The sequence below is a fragment of the Homalodisca vitripennis genome, chromosome 1 (genome assembly GCF_021130785.1).
Source record: "Homalodisca vitripennis isolate AUS2020 chromosome 1, UT_GWSS_2.1, whole genome shotgun sequence".
Classification (NCBI taxonomy): Eukaryota; Metazoa; Arthropoda; class Insecta; order Hemiptera; family Cicadellidae; genus Homalodisca; species Homalodisca vitripennis.
The window spans coordinates 227,070,468-227,090,087 of NC_060207.1; the positions used below are offsets into that span (position 1 = coordinate 227,070,468).

At 33.8% G+C, this 19,620-nt stretch overlaps 1 protein-coding gene across 2 annotated transcripts; it reads left to right on the top strand.

The window, feature by feature from the left end:
* Positions 1 to 373: 373 nt before the first annotated feature.
* LOC124353120 (DNA polymerase lambda-like) lies at positions 374 to 18,921 on the top strand. Of its 2 annotated transcripts, none has more exons than XM_046802961.1 (9): positions 374 to 568; positions 4,392 to 4,830; positions 6,574 to 6,753; positions 7,680 to 7,859; positions 14,913 to 15,041; positions 15,965 to 16,133; positions 16,543 to 16,634; positions 17,669 to 17,830; positions 18,213 to 18,921. In XM_046802961.1, the coding sequence occupies exons 2-9, from the start codon at positions 4,735 to 4,737 to the stop codon at positions 18,318 to 18,320; spliced, it is 1,116 nt and encodes a 371-aa protein (XP_046658917.1). In that variant the 5' UTR covers positions 374 to 568; positions 4,392 to 4,734; the 3' UTR covers positions 18,321 to 18,921. The 2 variants fall into 2 exon arrangements, with proteins under 2 accessions (XP_046658917.1, XP_046658918.1); XM_046802962.1 differs by lacking the exon at positions 374 to 568 and adding an exon at positions 3,273 to 3,822.
* Positions 18,922 to 19,620: the final 699 nt, after the last annotated feature.

Here is a 19,620-nt window from a genome sequence, read left to right on the forward strand (position 1 = left end):
CAAAAGGAGCATACTAGATTGGAATTATAAGAATCAATGCTACCTAATTCTCTAATTATGTTCTTGTCTAATTAATTCTGCTAAAGGAAACGATCAGTTAGTATACTTCAGTGGTCAGATTAAATGGAATGAATATCCTGCCTGAAACAGTACTTATTCGCAGAATAAGTTAAGAACTATATTATTTGCGATATGATTCACGCCGATTTAAATCGTATAACTTAGTTTATCGGTGAATCTAATATTATTTCTAGAGCACATCCAATCAGGCATTACCGGTCAAGTCCAAAACTTTGAGTTATAAGCCTTTGTTATAAAAACAATCTGCAACCAGAAAAAGGTATTGTTATCAAATACGTTGGGGCCTTTCTAACCTATTTTTATGTTGAATATTAATTTGATAGTGTTGATGATTAACAAACCATACGAGAATAGAGTAAGAGAGTGAATATTAATCTGCATCTGTAGGCCTGTAATGAATATATTTTTTAATATATTTATTAAAAGTGGTGGCTTTATCTATATATTGTGCTTAAATACTTAACGATACTTTAACGATTTTCAAGTGGTAAGTACACTAGGCTATATGATGCTGAATATAATAGATTGCCAGATAGATATTACTGGAAGGTAATGTATTAGTTGAATAGACATTTTTAATGATCTCTGTCTGTGCCTAGATAATAATTTATTGACAATCCTCTCGGACATAGGCTAATATACATTACAGTATTGCTATTGCTTGGGGTAATTTTATGTATTCTGTAAACTGTCTAAATAATATATAATTTGCTAAATATATTTACTCTAGCCATTTTATATAATATTGTTGATTTTTTCTAAATGAAAATACTTAAAACTTAATTGAAAAAACAAGTTTAGGAAATCCTGAAAAAATTCAAGAAAACCTTGTAAAAAGTCATACTTGAATGGGTTTACGTGTAGTAATGGCGTTGAACAAAAAAAAACAATCTACAAAAGTTCTGGATGAGTTAATAAAAATACTTGAGAGAGATAAAAATGCTACAAACTCATTTGTAACAAGAAAATGGCCACCACACTTTTGAGTGAACACCGAATTTAAAATCCCATTAACTTAAGGGCTAAAAAAGTGTATTTTCTATATATTTTGACACAAACACAGTAGCCTCCTTTAACCCTCTTAGTGCCACTGTCTGATTAATCGAACTTCTGTGGTAGTGCACAAAAATGGCAATGTTTATTCAGTTGACTTTCGGAATTTATTTTTTCACGCCAAATATAATTTAATAGAGCTAATATTTGGTAATATCCTTTACAAGATGGCCTATTCAATAACTATTCAACGTTTGCAAAAAATATATTCTGTCTCTCTGTAAAATTATATTCTGTAAAAATCTGTTTCAATCTTGGTGTTTATATTGATATAGTTAGTGGGCGTTGGCCAGAATAAATACTGTTAAAAGCATGAAATACGATTCCGACATGCATGATGCTTTCAGGCAAAAGGAAAGCCAGAAAAAACCAGTTTTGCTTTTATCTACTAACAGCACTACCTCTAATAAGTTGCAAGCTAACAAAAATGGAAATCAAGTTTTTATCACAAGTAAACCAACCATAGTACGTGAATAGGCTAGAATGACTTCATGGTGGCATTGACATGGTCGATCAAATGCTATATTGCTATTTGGACGAACAGCGAACAGTTAAATTCTGGAACAAAATAGTCTTTAACATTTTTTCTAAAATTGTAGTAAACTTGTATGGTACATTTTGTATACCTTTTAAACATTGATAAGCCTATAGCAGGAATGGATTTCACTACATTGATTATTGAAGAGTTGCCTGATGTGTGGATTGGTAACCAAACTCCTTTGCAAGTATAAACTGTTTGTAGTATATTTAATATTGAACAAAGTGGAAAGAGAAAAGAACAAGGTATATTTGTAAAAAATAAAAAAGGTAGCCTATTCATCCGTTGTATACTTCGAGAGATTCCATACGGGCCCTGAGAAGCGCGACAGGGGAGTGGTGTGGTATGGAGTGGGAGAAGCCGTCTTAAGAGGGGAGGGGGCTGACTGGGCTGACTGCCGCCGCGTCACAAAGCTTGCCACTGTCACTTGTCAGTGAGCCTGGATCTGCGTGCTGCGTACGATTATTTAAACACATGTTAGATAAATTTTACATTGGCAGTATAGTTAACATACTTCCAATAGTAACAATTAAAATCCTCCAGTACTTTACATCCCTCATTGCTGTCGTCAGTCCAGGCTTTGGGAGTTGCATGAGTCGTTATGGATATAAGTTTCATCCATATAAATAATGGGTCTGTTCTCAGATATGTACTGAGTAATTAAAAAAAAATTCCTCTTTTCTCTCGGATGTTAATATTTTCTACCAATACTTTTCTGTCATTAGTAGCTTCTTCCATCTAAAATTCATTTTCTTTAAAATGCTTCGAAGAGAGAAAGAACTACCTTTAAAATTAATTTAACTTTTCAGAAACAGATAGCAGAGATTTTATTGTTGGTCTTTCGCCATGAATTCGGTGAAATTCATTTATAGTCCTCCTAATAACACCTATATCGAAATTGTCTAGATCGGTTTTAGGTTTTGTACGATTTCGATTCTTTTTCGGAGTGCTGAATTCTGCATTGTCTTGAATTACTTTTTTCCTCTTAGAAACTATTTTTTTTTAGTAGTTGTCAATAGCACGCCAGTTGCAGCTTTTACACGGATTGTTTATGTTTATTGCGGCGCCACTTTCTTTCTCATGTTTCATGTATTCATAAATGTTTTGCTACGATTTCTCGAGCTTGGCTATGATATATTTTACCATTTCCAACTTTTTTCATGAAGTTTACAACCGCCATTTCAGAAATATCACACGGTAATCCTATAAAACAGTAACGGCGGCAAAACAGTGCAAGTATTACAGAGGCAAGAAGAGTGTTGAACAAGTAAGCGCGAGGTCCGCACCGCACAGCTCCGCGATACAGACTGAGGAAGCGTTACCCCCACTCCTCCAAATGACAAGTAGACCACTGCGCATCGCCAGGCCAGGGCCCGTATGGAATCTCTCCATCAGTACATTACTAATGCCTGTTAGTGATAAAAAAACTAATGTTACTTTTATAAATAATATTTTTTACATAGTTTTAAGTATAAAAAACTTGTACTTTTGGGGAGACTTTATTAAGCGGCCTATACTCGTTATTCGATTGCTATTATGAAACAATATTCAATATGTAAAAATCGTATACAATAAGAAATATAAATAACCATAACAAGAAGAATCTCGTAAATTACAATTTTAAAAACATAAATTTAACAATGATATCACAAAACCAACTATGGCTTAGACCTAGATATCAAAGAAATCTTACAATATTACAACTTGCCCAGCTTGATATTAACGAGTAACCGCTTTTGTAAAATGGAGGAAAGAATTCTCTCCATGGGTTACCAGGAGTCAAATCCACATGTTGAAGCCACTTAAACAGTCACTTGTGAGAAATATCTCACATATTTTTTCTCGTATTCATTGCTATTTTCAAAGTTTAGAAATATGAGTTACTTCTTGCTGTTTATTGTTTACATTAAAATTACTATAACTAATAAGTTGAAATTATATGCTAAATTGTAATATCGAATTATTCCTTCGGATAAACACAATCGAATAATTCGATAATAGAAGTCTAATAACGAGTGTAGGCCGCTTATTAAAGTCTACCCGTATTTTTAAATGGCCAGACTAGAAACAACAGCTATTACACACAAGTCTCTAAGAGTAAACTGTGTGTAGCTTCTACAGTGTCAAGAAATTCAGGATAAAAATATCAGGTAATTTGTAATATGTAATAAATTGTTTTTTCTATAAATTTGTTTGTGTTCAAAACTGAATAAAATGTGACCTGATTACTGAAATGTGTGCATACTTTAAATTAAAAAGTGTTTCTTTGGATAAAATATTTTTTTATTTTGTAGGTTTTTGATTTCAAAGTAAAAAATGTAAACGTTATATAACATTTTTCTTTCTACAGTTATGGCAATTTCTCCAAGGATAAAACTTCTTTTTTTGTATTTTATTCATGTAGTATATATTGTTAGTAGATAAGTAAAACAAAAACTAATAAAATATTGTCAAATATAAAAAGATAGACAATTTAGTACACCACTGCATAAATGTTCCAAAGGGAGTTGGCATTTCTGGGCAGTGAACTGCAAAAATGGTGTTTCATTGATGTGCAGGTGAAGGACTGATGTACCACAGGGATCCATTTTGGGCCCTTTATTATTTATTATGCATATCAACAATATTGTAAACTTGATAAAATATAACGTACATAAAATATAAATCAGTAATAAATATTAGTTAATTCTAAGGATAGTAATTGTTTGTTTCTTTTCAGGTGGTTTCATGACTACTCAGATGACTAGCCTATAATTAGACCTGTGTTAAACAACGGTCATAAAAAGAAGGGTAGATAATTTTTTAAATGTTCAAAAATATGAAGTTCTATTTTCATCCTGCCAAACTGACTCGGATAAGAAGAAATTTGTTTTCTACACAAGTGGTCAACCACGGTGGTCAGGTTGTCTTGTCAAGTGAAGCAGCAACTCATGTTATTGTCGAGGAGACAAGTGATCACTCGGGCCTCCCGGTCTCTCTGTGGGCAGGCGATCCGGTTGTGGTTGGTACGCTCTGGCTAAGCCAGTGTCTCAAGAAGCAGGCAATTCAAGACCAACAACCGTATGTTGTCAGCCAGCCAATCCAGAAACGTTCAAACCCCTTCTCCTGAACCAGCCACCACTTCAAAAAAACCAGCCACGTCAGATATTGTTGTTGAGGTAATTTCATTTCAAGAATATATTTTATGTGTACATGTAACATTATCCAACATGACTGGCGTAGGTCACATCTTTGTGAACGAAGCGTAGTATGTAGTGTATCTTTTATGTTTAACCCTTGCACTGGCAAGTTCAAAATTTACAACATGATCTACTAATTATGAAATAATTCTGATAATCTTCTCCTGCATTGGATTGACAGTTATAACATTTTAATTGGCAGATTTCATGCTTTTTCTGTAGCATTAACTTTTTATCCATAATTAACTAAATCTTATAATAATAATAATCTTTATTGTATAGAAACAATTAACAACTGCATTGCATGCTTCAACATAGTAAATTAAGGAAATACATATTCAAATCATGTTTTGTCAGTATAAAAGCTTACAATTTCTCTTTTATATCGGAACTCGTGGGTTCCATTGTTGCTTATTGTTCTCAAATATTTCAAGAATTTTCATCCTAGCAGCCTATCATGAACTCATCCATAGAATAAAACACCTTTGAAACCAAAAATTGTTTCAGATGATCTCTGATTTTTTTTTCTTTATTGAGTTGTTTGATACCATCAAGGAAGCCTATTTATTTATTTATATCAAGGAAGTCTAACACTAACTTGAGATGGCAAGTTGTCCCTGTCTCTTATTCTTTAGTGATGGACATCCTTGTCTTGTACCAACTCAAATTTGAGTCAGCAGAACAGGACAACCTTGAGAATATAAAGGCAGGGTAAAGTTAGTAATCCAAGCTCCCCAAAGGGTCTTGCACAACTCTCTGGAGTTCAATTTTAAAAGAATTCTGACAGCTTCTTTTTGAGATTTAAACTTTCAAGTTTAAAAAAGCCCTCTTTACATGAGAATTTAATTACAGCATGGTACTCAATCTTGAGCATTGCAAGATGACACCAATTACTTTAATGTCAGAGACAGACTGGAGAGAACTGGAGAGATTTGGGCAAGCGATAAGAAGTTTACATAGACTCCCCCAACACAACTGCTCCCAACTAGCTTGAAGGAGAAGAAGTAGAGCAGGCTGGAAACTTACATACCTTACTTACTATTTACTCATGAAAGAGTTAATCTGTGATTAAACCTCTGTCTTGGGTGGTTAACATCAGAATCAAAATAATCTTTATTTATAATCTTAGAGATTACAAATGGAGGCAATTTTACAATTTGTTGTTATTTGAAATGACAAACAACATCACAAATGATGATACATATTCAAATGATGTTTTGTCAATATAAAAGCTTACAATTCCTCTTTTATATCAGAACTCATGGGTTCCATTGTTGCTTATTTTAATGCTTGGTATGTAAAGGTTACAACTTACAATTATTTTCTGTAAGTAAGAAAATATAAAGGTAATGGTTATATTGTTCTCTGCATGTATTCCTCTAGTGTGTAGAATGGGTGGGTTCTTAGCCATTCCTGCAGTGCCAATTTCAAGGGTTTCCCCTTCTTCAATTGCAGTTCTGGTGGTCAATGGTTGTAAAGTTTCCTACCATTGTATGATGGCTTTCTGTCATACAGTTGAAGTTGGTGGGTTTGGAAGGTTGTAGAGACCAGATTGCCTTGTGTGGTGTTGGTGTATATCTCTGTTTCTGGGTAGTTCTGCTACATCCGTATTAGCTTGTGGATGTAACTTTAGCAACTTTCTGCACCCTTTTATCAGCCATGAAACATCAACTTTGGTTAGTACTCTGGTTAACTCTAAGACTAATTTATTGGCTTTTACAGAAGTACGCATGCTCCCAGTCGTCTTCAGCCAGTGATGCCTCGTGTAACGCTGTAGTGTTGAGTCAACTGAGAAGGCTAGCAGATACCTACAGAGCTAGAGGAGATCAGTGGAGAGCACATGGGTACGAGAAGGCCATCAGTGCGATTCGTCGCCATGGAAAAGAAATCACCTCGTCTGAGGTACAGAAAATGTCACAACTGCAATTAGGCGTGCTAATTTTAATAATTAGTGGTTTGAAGTTTGATTGATTTCCAAAATATTGCTAGGCTATTAAATTTTATGATTGATAATAATATTGGAATTATCACTAAATGGAAATTGAAAGCTATTTAAAATTAAAAAGCTATGTAAAAATAAAAACATCACATTTTACTTATATCTTTGTGTTTAGGAACTGACAAGATCTAAATTAATATGATTGTCAATCACAGTGATTATTGAATTTTGCACAAGTTAACCCTTCCCACGTTGTAGTTGGTTACATTGTTGTCATGAGTGCGTGTCTACTACGTATCTCGTTATTATTCTTCATCATGTGGTAATGTTGTGATTAGTTTGAAATATTTATCTTGTTTTGTAGTGCAACAAGGTGTATATAATTTAATTTAAATTTATTTGAAATAAACAGTTAATTGTAAATAGTTCTTTTTTAATTTATCAATAAATACGCTAATTTTAAGTAAAATGCCCTGTTTTGTATTTTTTTCCTTTTAAGTTTTATAATTTTGCTATAGTAAAAAATTAGCTCTGAACTTAAAGGAAAAAACTCTTTTTACTTGTCTTGGCATTATAGGAAAGTTAATGAATTTATTAGTGGCGTGTGAAGGGTTATATTAGAGTAAATACTTGAACACGAACGTTAACTAAAAAAAATTAATCTCCGTCAAACAGTTCTGTATTGATAGTCTACATTTATTCTGATAGGATGTTGTTAAAATCTTCAAAAACAACTTCACAGTTCGTTTTTACCAATCCATGACAAACATTTTAATATTTTCATTTTCTCATTTCATCAAAAATTAAGGAAGGCATCATCATATTATTTCCATCCAAAAATGTAATTGCTCAAACACAAAGTATAAACAAGTGGTGTTGAATGTTGTAGGAAATTGCAAGCCTAGAAGGTGTCGGAGCCAAAATGGCATCAAAAGTGATGGAAGTTTTATCAACGGGCAAAATCCGCAAGGTGGAAGAGCTGTGTGAGACGGAGGAGAGTCGAGTGTTGGACCTGTTCAGTGGCATCTGGGGGGCAGGACCCGCTACTGCCAATGCTTGGTATATAAAGGTTACAATTTACAAGTTTTTCTCTGTTTAATGCCCCGTTCGCAATAAATGATTTCAAAGGATGTGAGGATTGATATAGAATTTTGTCATTGTTATGTGTTTTTTAAAAACTGACATATTGATTTCTTAGAGGTGCTCTTTCCTGAAGAGGTGGAAACCCTAAAATCAAGTTTCTTTTAACATATATATCGGTTTGACTTGATTAAATATGTTTTTTTCAAAATCTACATCTAATAAAGCCCATTAATGATAACTATTTACATAATACCAGAAATAATTTCCCCTTAAAATCTAGTTTATTTTAATTAATACTAGCCTAAAAACCCGCGGCTCCGCTCGCGTGGCAGTAGAGAGGGCTACATCAATCAAGCATCGAAAAGAAATACTAATTTTATTATACGTTTATTCCAATTAATTTATTGCTCTACTAATACATCGTAGCATATCATAAAATCTATTATAAAAGTTTTTTGTTTATTTTTAATGCGTTTTGGTAAACAACGTTATTAGTTGTATTATTTTGGAGCATAAATATAAAGGTTCCTTCGGGTTTCCGACTCTTGAGCAAGCGACGTATAATTGACCCGTGCGAGAAAACATGAGGGTTCCAGATGGATTCCTGCGACGTTAAGTGATTGTCCTTGTGCCTTATTAATCGTCATTGCGAACGCAAGTCGAACGGGGAACTGAAGTCTCTTTAAATTCAAATGGCAAGTCGGATGGAATTAAGGGGATGCGAGGGATGAAGACATCTTCTCCCGGCAGATGTTCCCGACAAAATCGTTGCTTCAATGATATTTGGATGTAAATTTTTGACGGTTAGTCGAGTGCCGTTGCACAATTTTGGTGGTCGTAAGTTTCTCAAACATCATTATCGGTGATCCTACTTTCAAGAGTAATTGATGTGACGGCATTCCTGTGATGGTTCAAGTGAGTTTAAAAACTCCACAGGGTAGTGTACAGCTTGTTCTGGATCAATGACGGTGTCGATGGACTTGTACGTCGTCCACAGCTCCCTGTAGCTTGTCTTGAATAGATATGTTTAGATTAGTTACTTGATCGTTTTCGTGGTGCTAGAATCGCTCTTTTCTCTAAGCCATCCGTGATTTTTGTAATTAGTGGCAATGTCCTTGAAAAACACTGTTTAACAACATCATTGATTGATTCAGCCAAATTGCAGAAGTCCTCTGGAAATGTTATGGAGTAATTGCCTGGCGAATTCATGAAGGTTCCATTTCCAATTTGCAAAAGCCGTTCCGAAAATTCTTGTGAGGCCCGCATCACTTTGCAGGCGAACACGCATGTTTGTTGTGAGCGTCAATATCTGAACTCGCCTCCATAAATATGATAACTTGAGACACGCATTAAGTTCATCTGCTGGAGTTCCTCTTGGAATAACAGAAGAGTTTGACGAAAGTCTCCAGCTAGTAGCAAGAGTGCTCCCTCCCATTGTTGCTTCTTGACCCCCCTCAGATCTTGCAGAGTCCTATCCAAAGCCTCAAGAGCTTTTTTGTTTGCCATCGTGTATTCGTCCCAAATGATAACCTTGCATGTTTTTAGAACAGTGGCTTGTCCAGAATTTTTCTTGATGTTGCAAATTGGCGTATCAGTTGCACAAAAATCCAACGGTAATTTTAGCGCTGAATGCGCAGTTCTTCCTCCTGCCAAAAGAGTTGCGGCTATTCCAGAGGACGCAACAGCAAGTGCGATATCGCCATTCTTTCGCACTTGTGCAAGTATGAGGTTAATGAGGAACGTTTTTTCCTGTTCCTCCCGCTGGAGCATCGAGAAAGAATATACCTCCCTTTTGAGTTGAAATTCGATTCATAATTATGTTATATGACGTTCTTTGCTGTCCTACCAAAAGAGGTACGTTAGTCTCTACAAATCTATGTAGTTCATCTCGATTGTAGTTGTTGGTCTCGCGTACAACATCAGTATCCACTAATGTCAATGTCGTCTCTTTGGTGGTGAAAGGAGTCCTAATTCCTGAAGAGTTTGTTGACGATGGACAGACATGTATCTTCGATATTTATTAACGCTTTGTTGTAAAGAATATCTGACATTTGCAAATCGAAGTTGTTCGCAGTTCTACGCAGTTGCAATAAATAATCTTCGCTAAGAGAATCGCGATGTTTTTTCCCACAAAGCCATTGGATCGGATGGAGCACAGGTTGTTAAAATAATTGAGAATAGAAGACGCATCTGACAGGGCATAGATATTGCAGCTGGCTTCGGACAATGCCGTATCCCAATGTTGATCATCTTCTAGAAGTCCCAATTTCTGGCAACGCTTGTCGATATGTGGAACAAACCTCACCTTCAACAGTGCGTATATGTTCGAAAGATGTCGGCCCTTTTACAACATGCAAAAGCATTCGCAAGTAAAAACATTCGGCGTTTGTTAGGATGTACTGTGTATACTCGGCCTAGAGCATCACTTCTCTTCTTATCGTTGTTCCAGGTACTTTAACACCTTGTTTCCTTTGATAAAATTGTTTTTTTTCGATATGTTCCACGTATAGTAATTGTGGAACTTCTGGATATAACAGTGTCCTTTGCGAACGGGTCTTCGGTGCATAATTTGAAGAAGGCAGTCAAGGTAGTATGTGGCGGATCGGCTGCCAATTGAGCCGCATTCTGGGGTGTAAACGTAATTCTTTTGGCCGTTTTTCCAGATGCACTGCGAGGTGGACAACTGTGGGATGGCGATCGTGTATTGGAAAACTCAGATTCTCCAAACTGCCCTCATTACTTGAAATGTATCGTCCCATCTGATATAAACTTATTTCATCATTGTCGTTACTGACTCCAAACATTGCCATATCGCTGCCTTTATTTGATCGATTTGACAGAGTTGCAGTATTCTACGTTTATATGTGCCTGAAGGTTTTTTGAAAGCAAGGGAGTGTATGGTACCACCACCCAACGGTTGTCAATTTGCACTTCTCTTTGTTTGATCTTGCCTACTGCTACATGTCCTCCGTCTTCTGGTTTTTCTTCTTTTATACTGTGGATAGCCATCTTGTCCAGTTTGAGTTTCGAGCAAAAAAGAGCGTGGATATCTTTTCGTGCACTGTCGATCTTTCATGCAGGAGGATGTAGGATTTAAATTTCCGCAAGGGCCGTGAATCATGCTTGAAGTGATTATGTTAAATAAAAGAGGATCTTCTTCTTTGTCTGGTATTTCGGCTGATATAATCTCTGTCTATGTGGTCCGGATGAATTTTTTTCTTTCACCAAATGAGAATGTGTGCATGTGGTAAACCTCTTTTTTTGCCATTCAATAGTATACATGAAGCATCTAACTTCCCCGTATATTCTCAATTTGACTATTGCATCCATCAGTTTTGTTAGTTTTTGTTTAAAAACTCTTGCTGTCAGATCATGTCTGTCTCCGCAGTCTGTCCAGGAAGCAGAAGGGACTCTCAATTTCAACCCATTTTGGATTGCACGTGAAAGTTATAAATAAATCCGGGTGACCGTAACTTCTGACATACGTCATAGCATCTTGTGTATATTCATGCATATGTCTAGGACTGCCGGTAAATGACGAAGGTAAAAATGACGATTTTTCCAATATCTTCTGCATTTGCATCTCTCGATATTGCGTCCCTAAGGTGAATATATTCTTCTGCACGTAGTCTTTTCTGATTCCATCGCAGAAATGATAAACGTTCACTTTCAATTTTTGCATACATGTCCACCAAGAATTGTTGAAACAGTCGTCCGCAACGTAACAGATGATTATGCCCCTCTCTCACCATTATACGATCATCGTAGTAATTCATTGCTGAAACCTTTTTAATTTTGTAGCGGCATGTGTCACTGCATCAATCTGATAAATGTTGAAATTGTATCCATCTTCGCCTTCCCAAAAAAGTAACGGGTATTGTAGAGCATCATAAGAACGGTGAGTTTCTGAAATGCGCTGCAACAAATTACTCCGTTTTTGTAGAACAATATCCCGTTATCAAATTCATTGCCGACAATTATAACTACAACTTCATCAGATGTTGGGGCATTAAAACGTCTTTCGTGCTCTCCTGTTGGTGTTTTGTCTGCTCTGATAACAATTTTATATTCATAGCTTGGCATTCGTTGTAAAGCATTTTTTGAACATTCTAACCAAATTGTTTTTTTTTCTTGTAGCATCTGTTGTAATGAATCTACGATTTTGCGGTCGACTCCTGGAATATTTACCACACCGTTGATCAATTTGAATGTCGTTATTTTCCGGTAAAAATATATTTGTAAAAATCGTGGATCTTGATTGGGTTCAGGTAATAAGACCCGGCTTGAATGATAAACCTGTCCTTGAATTTTAAACGTAGGCATGTATCCCGCATGTGTCACTACTTTTGGTTGCCCCAAAAGATGTCATCTGAAAGCAAGAGTTGTACTTTCGTATATCCTGTAGAAAACGTTTAGAGTCGGAGTTGTTCCGGATGTTAAAGACAAAAGTGGGCTCAGGAAGGTTCTTGAAGTGGTAGCAGATACACCTTCCCGTTGCTGCAACACATTCCTAGTGCCTCGTTTGGAAATTTTCCGTGCATGGCAATGTGGGCAAGTTACATTCATGTGACCGATATTCATTTTTGGGTGTTGATTGTAGTCTGCTGAAGGATCGTAATTAAAAGCTTGTTTATACATGTCATGTTGAAGTTCGTGCATCGCCTGATCTGTTGCAACCGCTCGATTACTTTGCATTCTCAATCTATCATTCAAATTTGATGTTTCTCTTTCTTCTTGCGACAGCATCATTCTTGATGCTGATGTTCGTATTCGATTCAATTCGTTTACCTTTGCGCGCTGGGTCGTTGCTTTGATTATTACGAAATCGTTTTGTGCTATCGCACGTGCGCTGTGACGGCTTAAAGCACTTTTTTTTCTTGGCGGCATTATGTTATTTTCCAATAAAATTCGTCAAAAAACTGCTCAAAGGAATTCTTTAAAAAAAAATGTTGAGAAAAACATTCTTCAAAGAATATTTACATGAGAAAACAAAAATACTTGCCTATTTTTTTAAACCTTTTACTGATGGAAAATAACACTGTTCTTGGAAATTGTAAAAAAGATATCAAATCACGTTTATCAAAAAATTTGACATTTGTGACACGTTGTAAATGTCAAAAAATGTTTGTTTACATAGAAACGTCAAAAATATTTATGTTTACTTAGTTACTGTCAAAAAATAACAACAATTTTTTGTCGCATTATATATGTTTACAAAGAACAGGCTGATTAAAAAATTTGAAAAGACTCTTTTCACTTAATAACATATGTTTGCTGCAATGCATTTCTTACGGGTATTTCTGTAACCATGGGGCGGAATCCTGAATCGGGAAAGGGATAAAAAGTATCCTATAACCTTCTACTACAGATCAAGAACGAACAAATTAAAAAAAAAATTAGGCGAATCCGTCCAGCCCGTTTTGTGAGTGATGCTGTTACACACGAACAGTTTCATTTTTTTAATATATTAACTAGCTGACCCGGCGAACTTCGTACCGCCTTAAAGGGTCCACAGCATCCACATTGGTGCTTGAAATGTGCAGAATAAAAAGACAAAGTAAAAAATAAATCAAATTAGGTCCTATATGATTTTTTTTTCCTTCACAACTAATCTGAAATTTAGATAGAAAAACAAAATAAAAAACACAATTCGTAAATTATCTAAAATAAATTTAAATCGCAATAAGCAGCAAAGCCACGGATACATTAATTTATTAATATTGATCTCTTTCTTCTTCAGTCGAGTACCTTGTGATATACAATATTTTTTATCTTGTTATTAGTGCAAGAATGAATAAAGCAGATGTTTGCCGACACATGAACATGCCACATATAGTTGTTTCATGAAAAAAACATGGATTTTCTAAATTTAGTTCACAAACGCTCAAAGATTGGCCTTGTGATTTATTGAATCGTCATGGCAAATGCAAGACGAAATCGGAAACTGAGTTCGTTTAAATTCAAAAGTCATATTGGTAGGAATCATCGGAATCTTTGGAATAAGAACTTCCTCACCTTTGAATTTTCCTTTGAGTATTGTGGCGCACAAACACTCGCAAATCGTTTAATTTCGTGCGAAACAAAGTTATCCTAACTGAAAGCAATCGGAAGTAATAAGTTGTTTGTCTTTTTTTAAAATCAACAGATTAATTGCAAAGGTAAAAAAAAAATCACTTCATGATTGACTGATTATTAAGTAAAAACTGAAAGGACAATCTATATCTCAGTAGCCATGATTTCATTTTGTTTGACTGAGTAACCCAGAAAAATGACACAGGCAGCTGTCAAAGTGTCAATAAAATTTACAGTTGTTTGTTTACATTTTGGAATTCAGGCAATTGTTTTTTTTCAAGATACAATTTTTTTTTACTCTATGCTTTCAAACTATAGGTGTAAAGAAATTTTAAAATAGTAATTAAATGATATAAACATATTTCTTTTCTCGCATTATGTGTGTTTACAAAGAACAGCTGATTAAAAAATTTGAAAAGACTCTTTCACTTAATAACATATGTTTGCTGCAATGCATTTCTTACGGGTATTTCTGTAACCAGTGGGGCGGAATCCTGAATCGGGAAAGGGATAAAAAGTATCCTATAACCTTCTACAGATCAAGACGAACAAATTTAAAAAAAAATTAGGCGAATCCGTCCAGCCGTTTGTGAGTGATGCTGTTACACACGAACAGTTTCATTTTTATATATATAGATATCATATTTTAAGTTAAATTAATAAATATACAACATTTGGCACAACATGTCGAGTGTCTGTGCCCGGATTCTACTTCCTCCGTTGTCCTCATCTTGCATGTCCGCGTTGGTTATGAGGCTTGTGGTAACTTGGCTCATACCAATGTTGTTGAAAGTATCAGGAGCGTTGGCTACCATCCAACATATATGTCTCTCCAATTGTATTATTATTATTATTATTATTGTTGTTACAACATCCTAATTTTAAAGATGCATTACTTTTTTATATTGAAAGGTGTATTATTATCATCCATAATAAATTTTAATATTTTGGGTCTGATTTGTTTCAGGGTCATAGAACGCTGAATGATTTAATTGAGAAAGAAACGCTAACCAAACAACAGCAAATTGGGATAAAATACTATAAACAGTTTTCAGAAAGAATGTCTCGCAGTGAAGTCGAGGAAATTGGACAGAAGGTGTGCAAATGTTTCAATGGTAATTGAATATAAACCATAGATAAACTAGGATATTTCTGACCATTGTGGGAAGACAAAAAAATAAACGTCCATTTCACATGGTCTGACTAGTAAGATACGTTTTATATCAAAGTAGTAGACCTGGAAACCTTCAGAGTCACAGTGGAGATTTCTGCTGAGATATCAGCTTTGGCATTTGGAGGGTTAGTAATTTCATGTACTACTCATTCCAACAACTGGCAATCAAATTAGGGCCCACAATTGGTGTTATATTTTTCACGTCTTGCAGACTCTTTTAAGCATTCTTTAATAAAATGATGAAAATTATCCTAACCTTGCCATGTTCTTCACTGTTGTACTCAGTATTAATTAGTGATAAAAATTGATATTCGCATGAAAATAAAATTATTTGTAGGATTTGTTTTTTTACCTAATCGAAAAAGAATGTTTATGAAAATGTTTGTTAGAAAAACAAACAATCTTGTGCTTGTACATTTTCACTTTTTGTTGGCAATGAATAATTTGAATGGAGAACCGTGTTTTACAATTTGCTCTATTGTATGTTATATGAAGTGGAATGCCACATTTTGGAAACCGGAATCTATCCTCTTCTTCAACTGTCCAAATGTAAGACGTAAGGCTAATCATGCATAAAAATTAACAAATTAGTAAACCTGGAAATGAGCACACCACAATCATACTTTACAAGAGAATAGTTGTACGTAAAAAATAAAAAATTTCCCTAAGCTCATGTCCAAAAGTCTGGAGAAGCACAAACAAAACCAGTAGTTTACTAGGGTGGAGAGAATAAGGCAAAAAAGTTGACCAGTCCCTCCTTAAAACCAATTTATTCGTAAAAATATAATAGTATAAAAATTGGTTTATTTATAGTTGTTAACAAATTCTTTGTTAAAATGAATCAGGTGACGGAGGCTGCCCTACAAGTGGATCCCTCGCTAACCACAATGCTCTGTGGGTCATACCGAAGGGGCAAGGTTACATGTGGTGATGTGGATGTGGTTGTCATCAAACCGGACAGACTGAATTCAAAAAATATCCTTACATCAATTTTGGCCAAGCTGAAAGAATCAGGTAAGTTTAAAGGGTCCTTTTTGAAAAGATGCTTTGTTAAATTGATTCTTAAAAAGTAATTCTGGTTCATTTTACTAGTTACAACTCTTCTATTCTGATATTGTTGTAGTATTGACATCTTTACTTGTGATAAAAATAAAAATACAATTGGCATTTAAACTTCAAAATTTCATATTTTTAATTATGATTTTTTATGTAAATTAATTGCTCAGTTAAAATACTAAAATTTGAATAAACAATAGTAATGAACAAAAACGCTATTAACAAAGCAAGAATGCATTGAAAGTCGGTTTTCAAAAACCCACCAATACACAGACTGGTTCAAACTCCATGAAGAACAAAATGAATGGTTAATTCTATGTGACATTTTCATTATTCACTTCCAAAATTAGTTGTCATGTATGTTTAGGTTTTATAACTGATGATCTGGTGAGCCTGGAAAAGAGCGGAAACCAGAGAAAATATCTTGGAGTCTGCAAGTTGCCTGGGGATAAAAGAATAGTAAGATCATTGCAGTTACCTACAAACTCGTAAATTTCCTTTGCATAGCAGTACAGCATATCTGAACTTTTACATGTTTGTTCAATGAGTTAATTCAATATTCAATTAAAAACTAGAACTACCTAGAAAAAATCATCCAGTTTAGTAAGTTTACTTTTGATGTTTCACAATTAGTAATTTTTTATTCAGTATCATCTTTAATAATTATATTATGTACCATTTTGTTCAATAAGGAGTGTAGAATATTAAAATATTATAATGTATTGTATACATGTATTCATACATTACTTCTGAACACTAAAGATGTAGTTATTACAAATTTTTAGATTTTGTATTAGTTATAATAATTCTGTTACATTACAAACATTTCAATTTGCAGAATTACAACAACCAAAAAACGTAAGAGTAGGAAAAACAAATTGTAGATATTAAAAAAATGTTATACTATAATGTGTTCAGAAGTAATTTTCGATTGCTGAACAGAATTTGTGTAACCTGTAATATTAAAAAAGGAATTTAAAAACATGTTGTACATGTGTACAATATTTAAAAATAGAATATTTGGTTATTAAAAAAAAAAAAAAAAAAAACAGAAATATACAAGTACATGATATACACACACAATAATAATAAAGAAACACTGGGCATTGACAATACAAAATATAACAGAGAGGAGAAAGTATGTTTCAAATATAATTAATTGGTGGTTACAAAAATAATTTGGGATTTCCAAAATAATAAACCAAATCTCCCTACAATACTTATGAAACATTTGTTGTTCCTATATCCATGGTTAAATAAATCGACAGAGAAACTCATTTATGTTAGTCAAAAATTTATTTATTTGACTTTGAGTCTCTATGATAATTATTAAAAAATTATCAAATTTTTCATGAAATATGTGGTTATAATTTAGTTTTAGCTGAATGGACTTATGCTTTATCTCACAGTATGTAAATATCAGTATTGAAATTTGTCTATTGTAATGTTTTTAAATTTCATAAGCAGTGTTGTTATATGTAATTTTGCCGCAGCATCGCCGCCTGGATATATTTGTGGTGCCTGAGTCGGAGTCGGCATGTGCCATCATGCACTACACTGGGTCTGCGCTGTTCAACCGTTCCATCCGGCAGCTCGCTGCCAAGAGAGATATGCACTTGTCTGAACACAGACTAGAGGCAGGAGTGATTCGACAGGTGTGTGTTTGTTCCATTTTAATTCACCTCCATCACTGTTAATGAATTTTACTATCAAAGCAGAAAAAACCGGTCATAATGAAGAGGATTTAGACTTTTAATACCAAAGTAATTTCTAATAAATATGGTATGTTTGTATTAATTTATATACCCACATTAGAATAAAGTAGTAACGCATTCTTAGTTCTTTCTAAAACCGGGTTGCAACGTTAGTAAAATATTTTTTTCACCAATTTATTTACTCAGCTGTATTTATTCGTTTTTAATTTTTGGAATTTGTGGTATATTGCTTATAATGTCACATGTTCACGGATTTATACAAAAATTAATAATTAGTGAAATAAATTAGAGTTATTATTATTTGCGAAACTGTTGTTGACAGGGCTCAGAAATACAAAACAAAGGACGTGTTTTACCGACACCAACAGAGGCGTCCATCTTCGAACATCTGAACTTGGAATACCGGCCTCCAGAAGAAAGGGACCATTAGTTTTAATTTAGAAGACTTTTTACATTAATTATTAATTTGTGATAAATTTTATTTATTTGTGTATAACCTTTTTAATATCAAATATATTTTCTGACTCCCTTATTGGTATTATACTATGCAATGTATTATGTTATAATCCGAGATTATCTACTTTAATTTTTAAATTTTTTTTTTATGAGTACAACACTTTGTTAATGTGTATATAACCTATTGCATATACGGCTGTGTTCACTAGTTTGAAAAAAATTCTGTTAGACTATTTTTATGTACTGAATACATAAAAATGTTTTTAAGTTTTGTTACCATAATGCATGATTAAATAGTACGATACTGCAAGTAAGTGTGATAAAATGCATTTACCTCTTTAAAATGTTATGGATGGAAGTTGGAAATATTAAATAGTAGCATGATTTTTAACCTGCAAGCTACTATACTATTTAAAAAATTTTTTATAACATTATTTTATACATCACGGTATATTTTCTGTTAAAATTGATTTTAAACTAAGGATTTATTTGTTATGAAAATAGTATTTATTGTTTGCAGGTCTTACTAAGTTGTATTACAGTTTTATTAGATTAATATATGTTTCTTAAAACAATGTCGAGATATTTTTCTTATTCCTTCTTCCTAGAAAACGTTGAAAAATATTGTAATTTGGACACAAGAACCTTCACGTGGTTGTTTCTGTTATTTATCACTAGTCTCACACTATCCTACCATTTTAATTATTGACTAAAATTTAATAATATCTTTAAATTTACTTTATTAGTCCTATAAGCAGAGATGATAAACTAACACAGTGAGGCATACAGCAATACATTGAACTTTGTTGAGCTCGCCCAAACATGCATTATGCATTATGTTATGAGCCAAACATGTCACAGTTGAGAGTTTGTTTATAAAAAGTACTGGCTTTGTTCAAAAAGTACTGTTGGAATTGAGGAGTATTAGGGTTGGGAGTAAGTAAATTAATACAAATCTATTCCTATTGGATTACTATTTTTGTTTTCCTTTCAATTTCTAACATTGAAATTACATTAAATGTACAGTTTAATTTAACTCTAAAATTATAACAAAAATATATCCTTATATATGTAATGAAAAAATAGGTTACCCACTTTGTATCACATATTTTTAATACGTTTTCATTGTGGGAAAATTCCTTCAAACAAAATCAGTAATATTTTGCGTGGCTAATGAAATAAACCACGTAAAAGAAATATTAAAAGAGCATTGAAAAATCCACTTAAGGGATTAACTACCAATCGACTTCACACAATGACTGGAACAAAATATA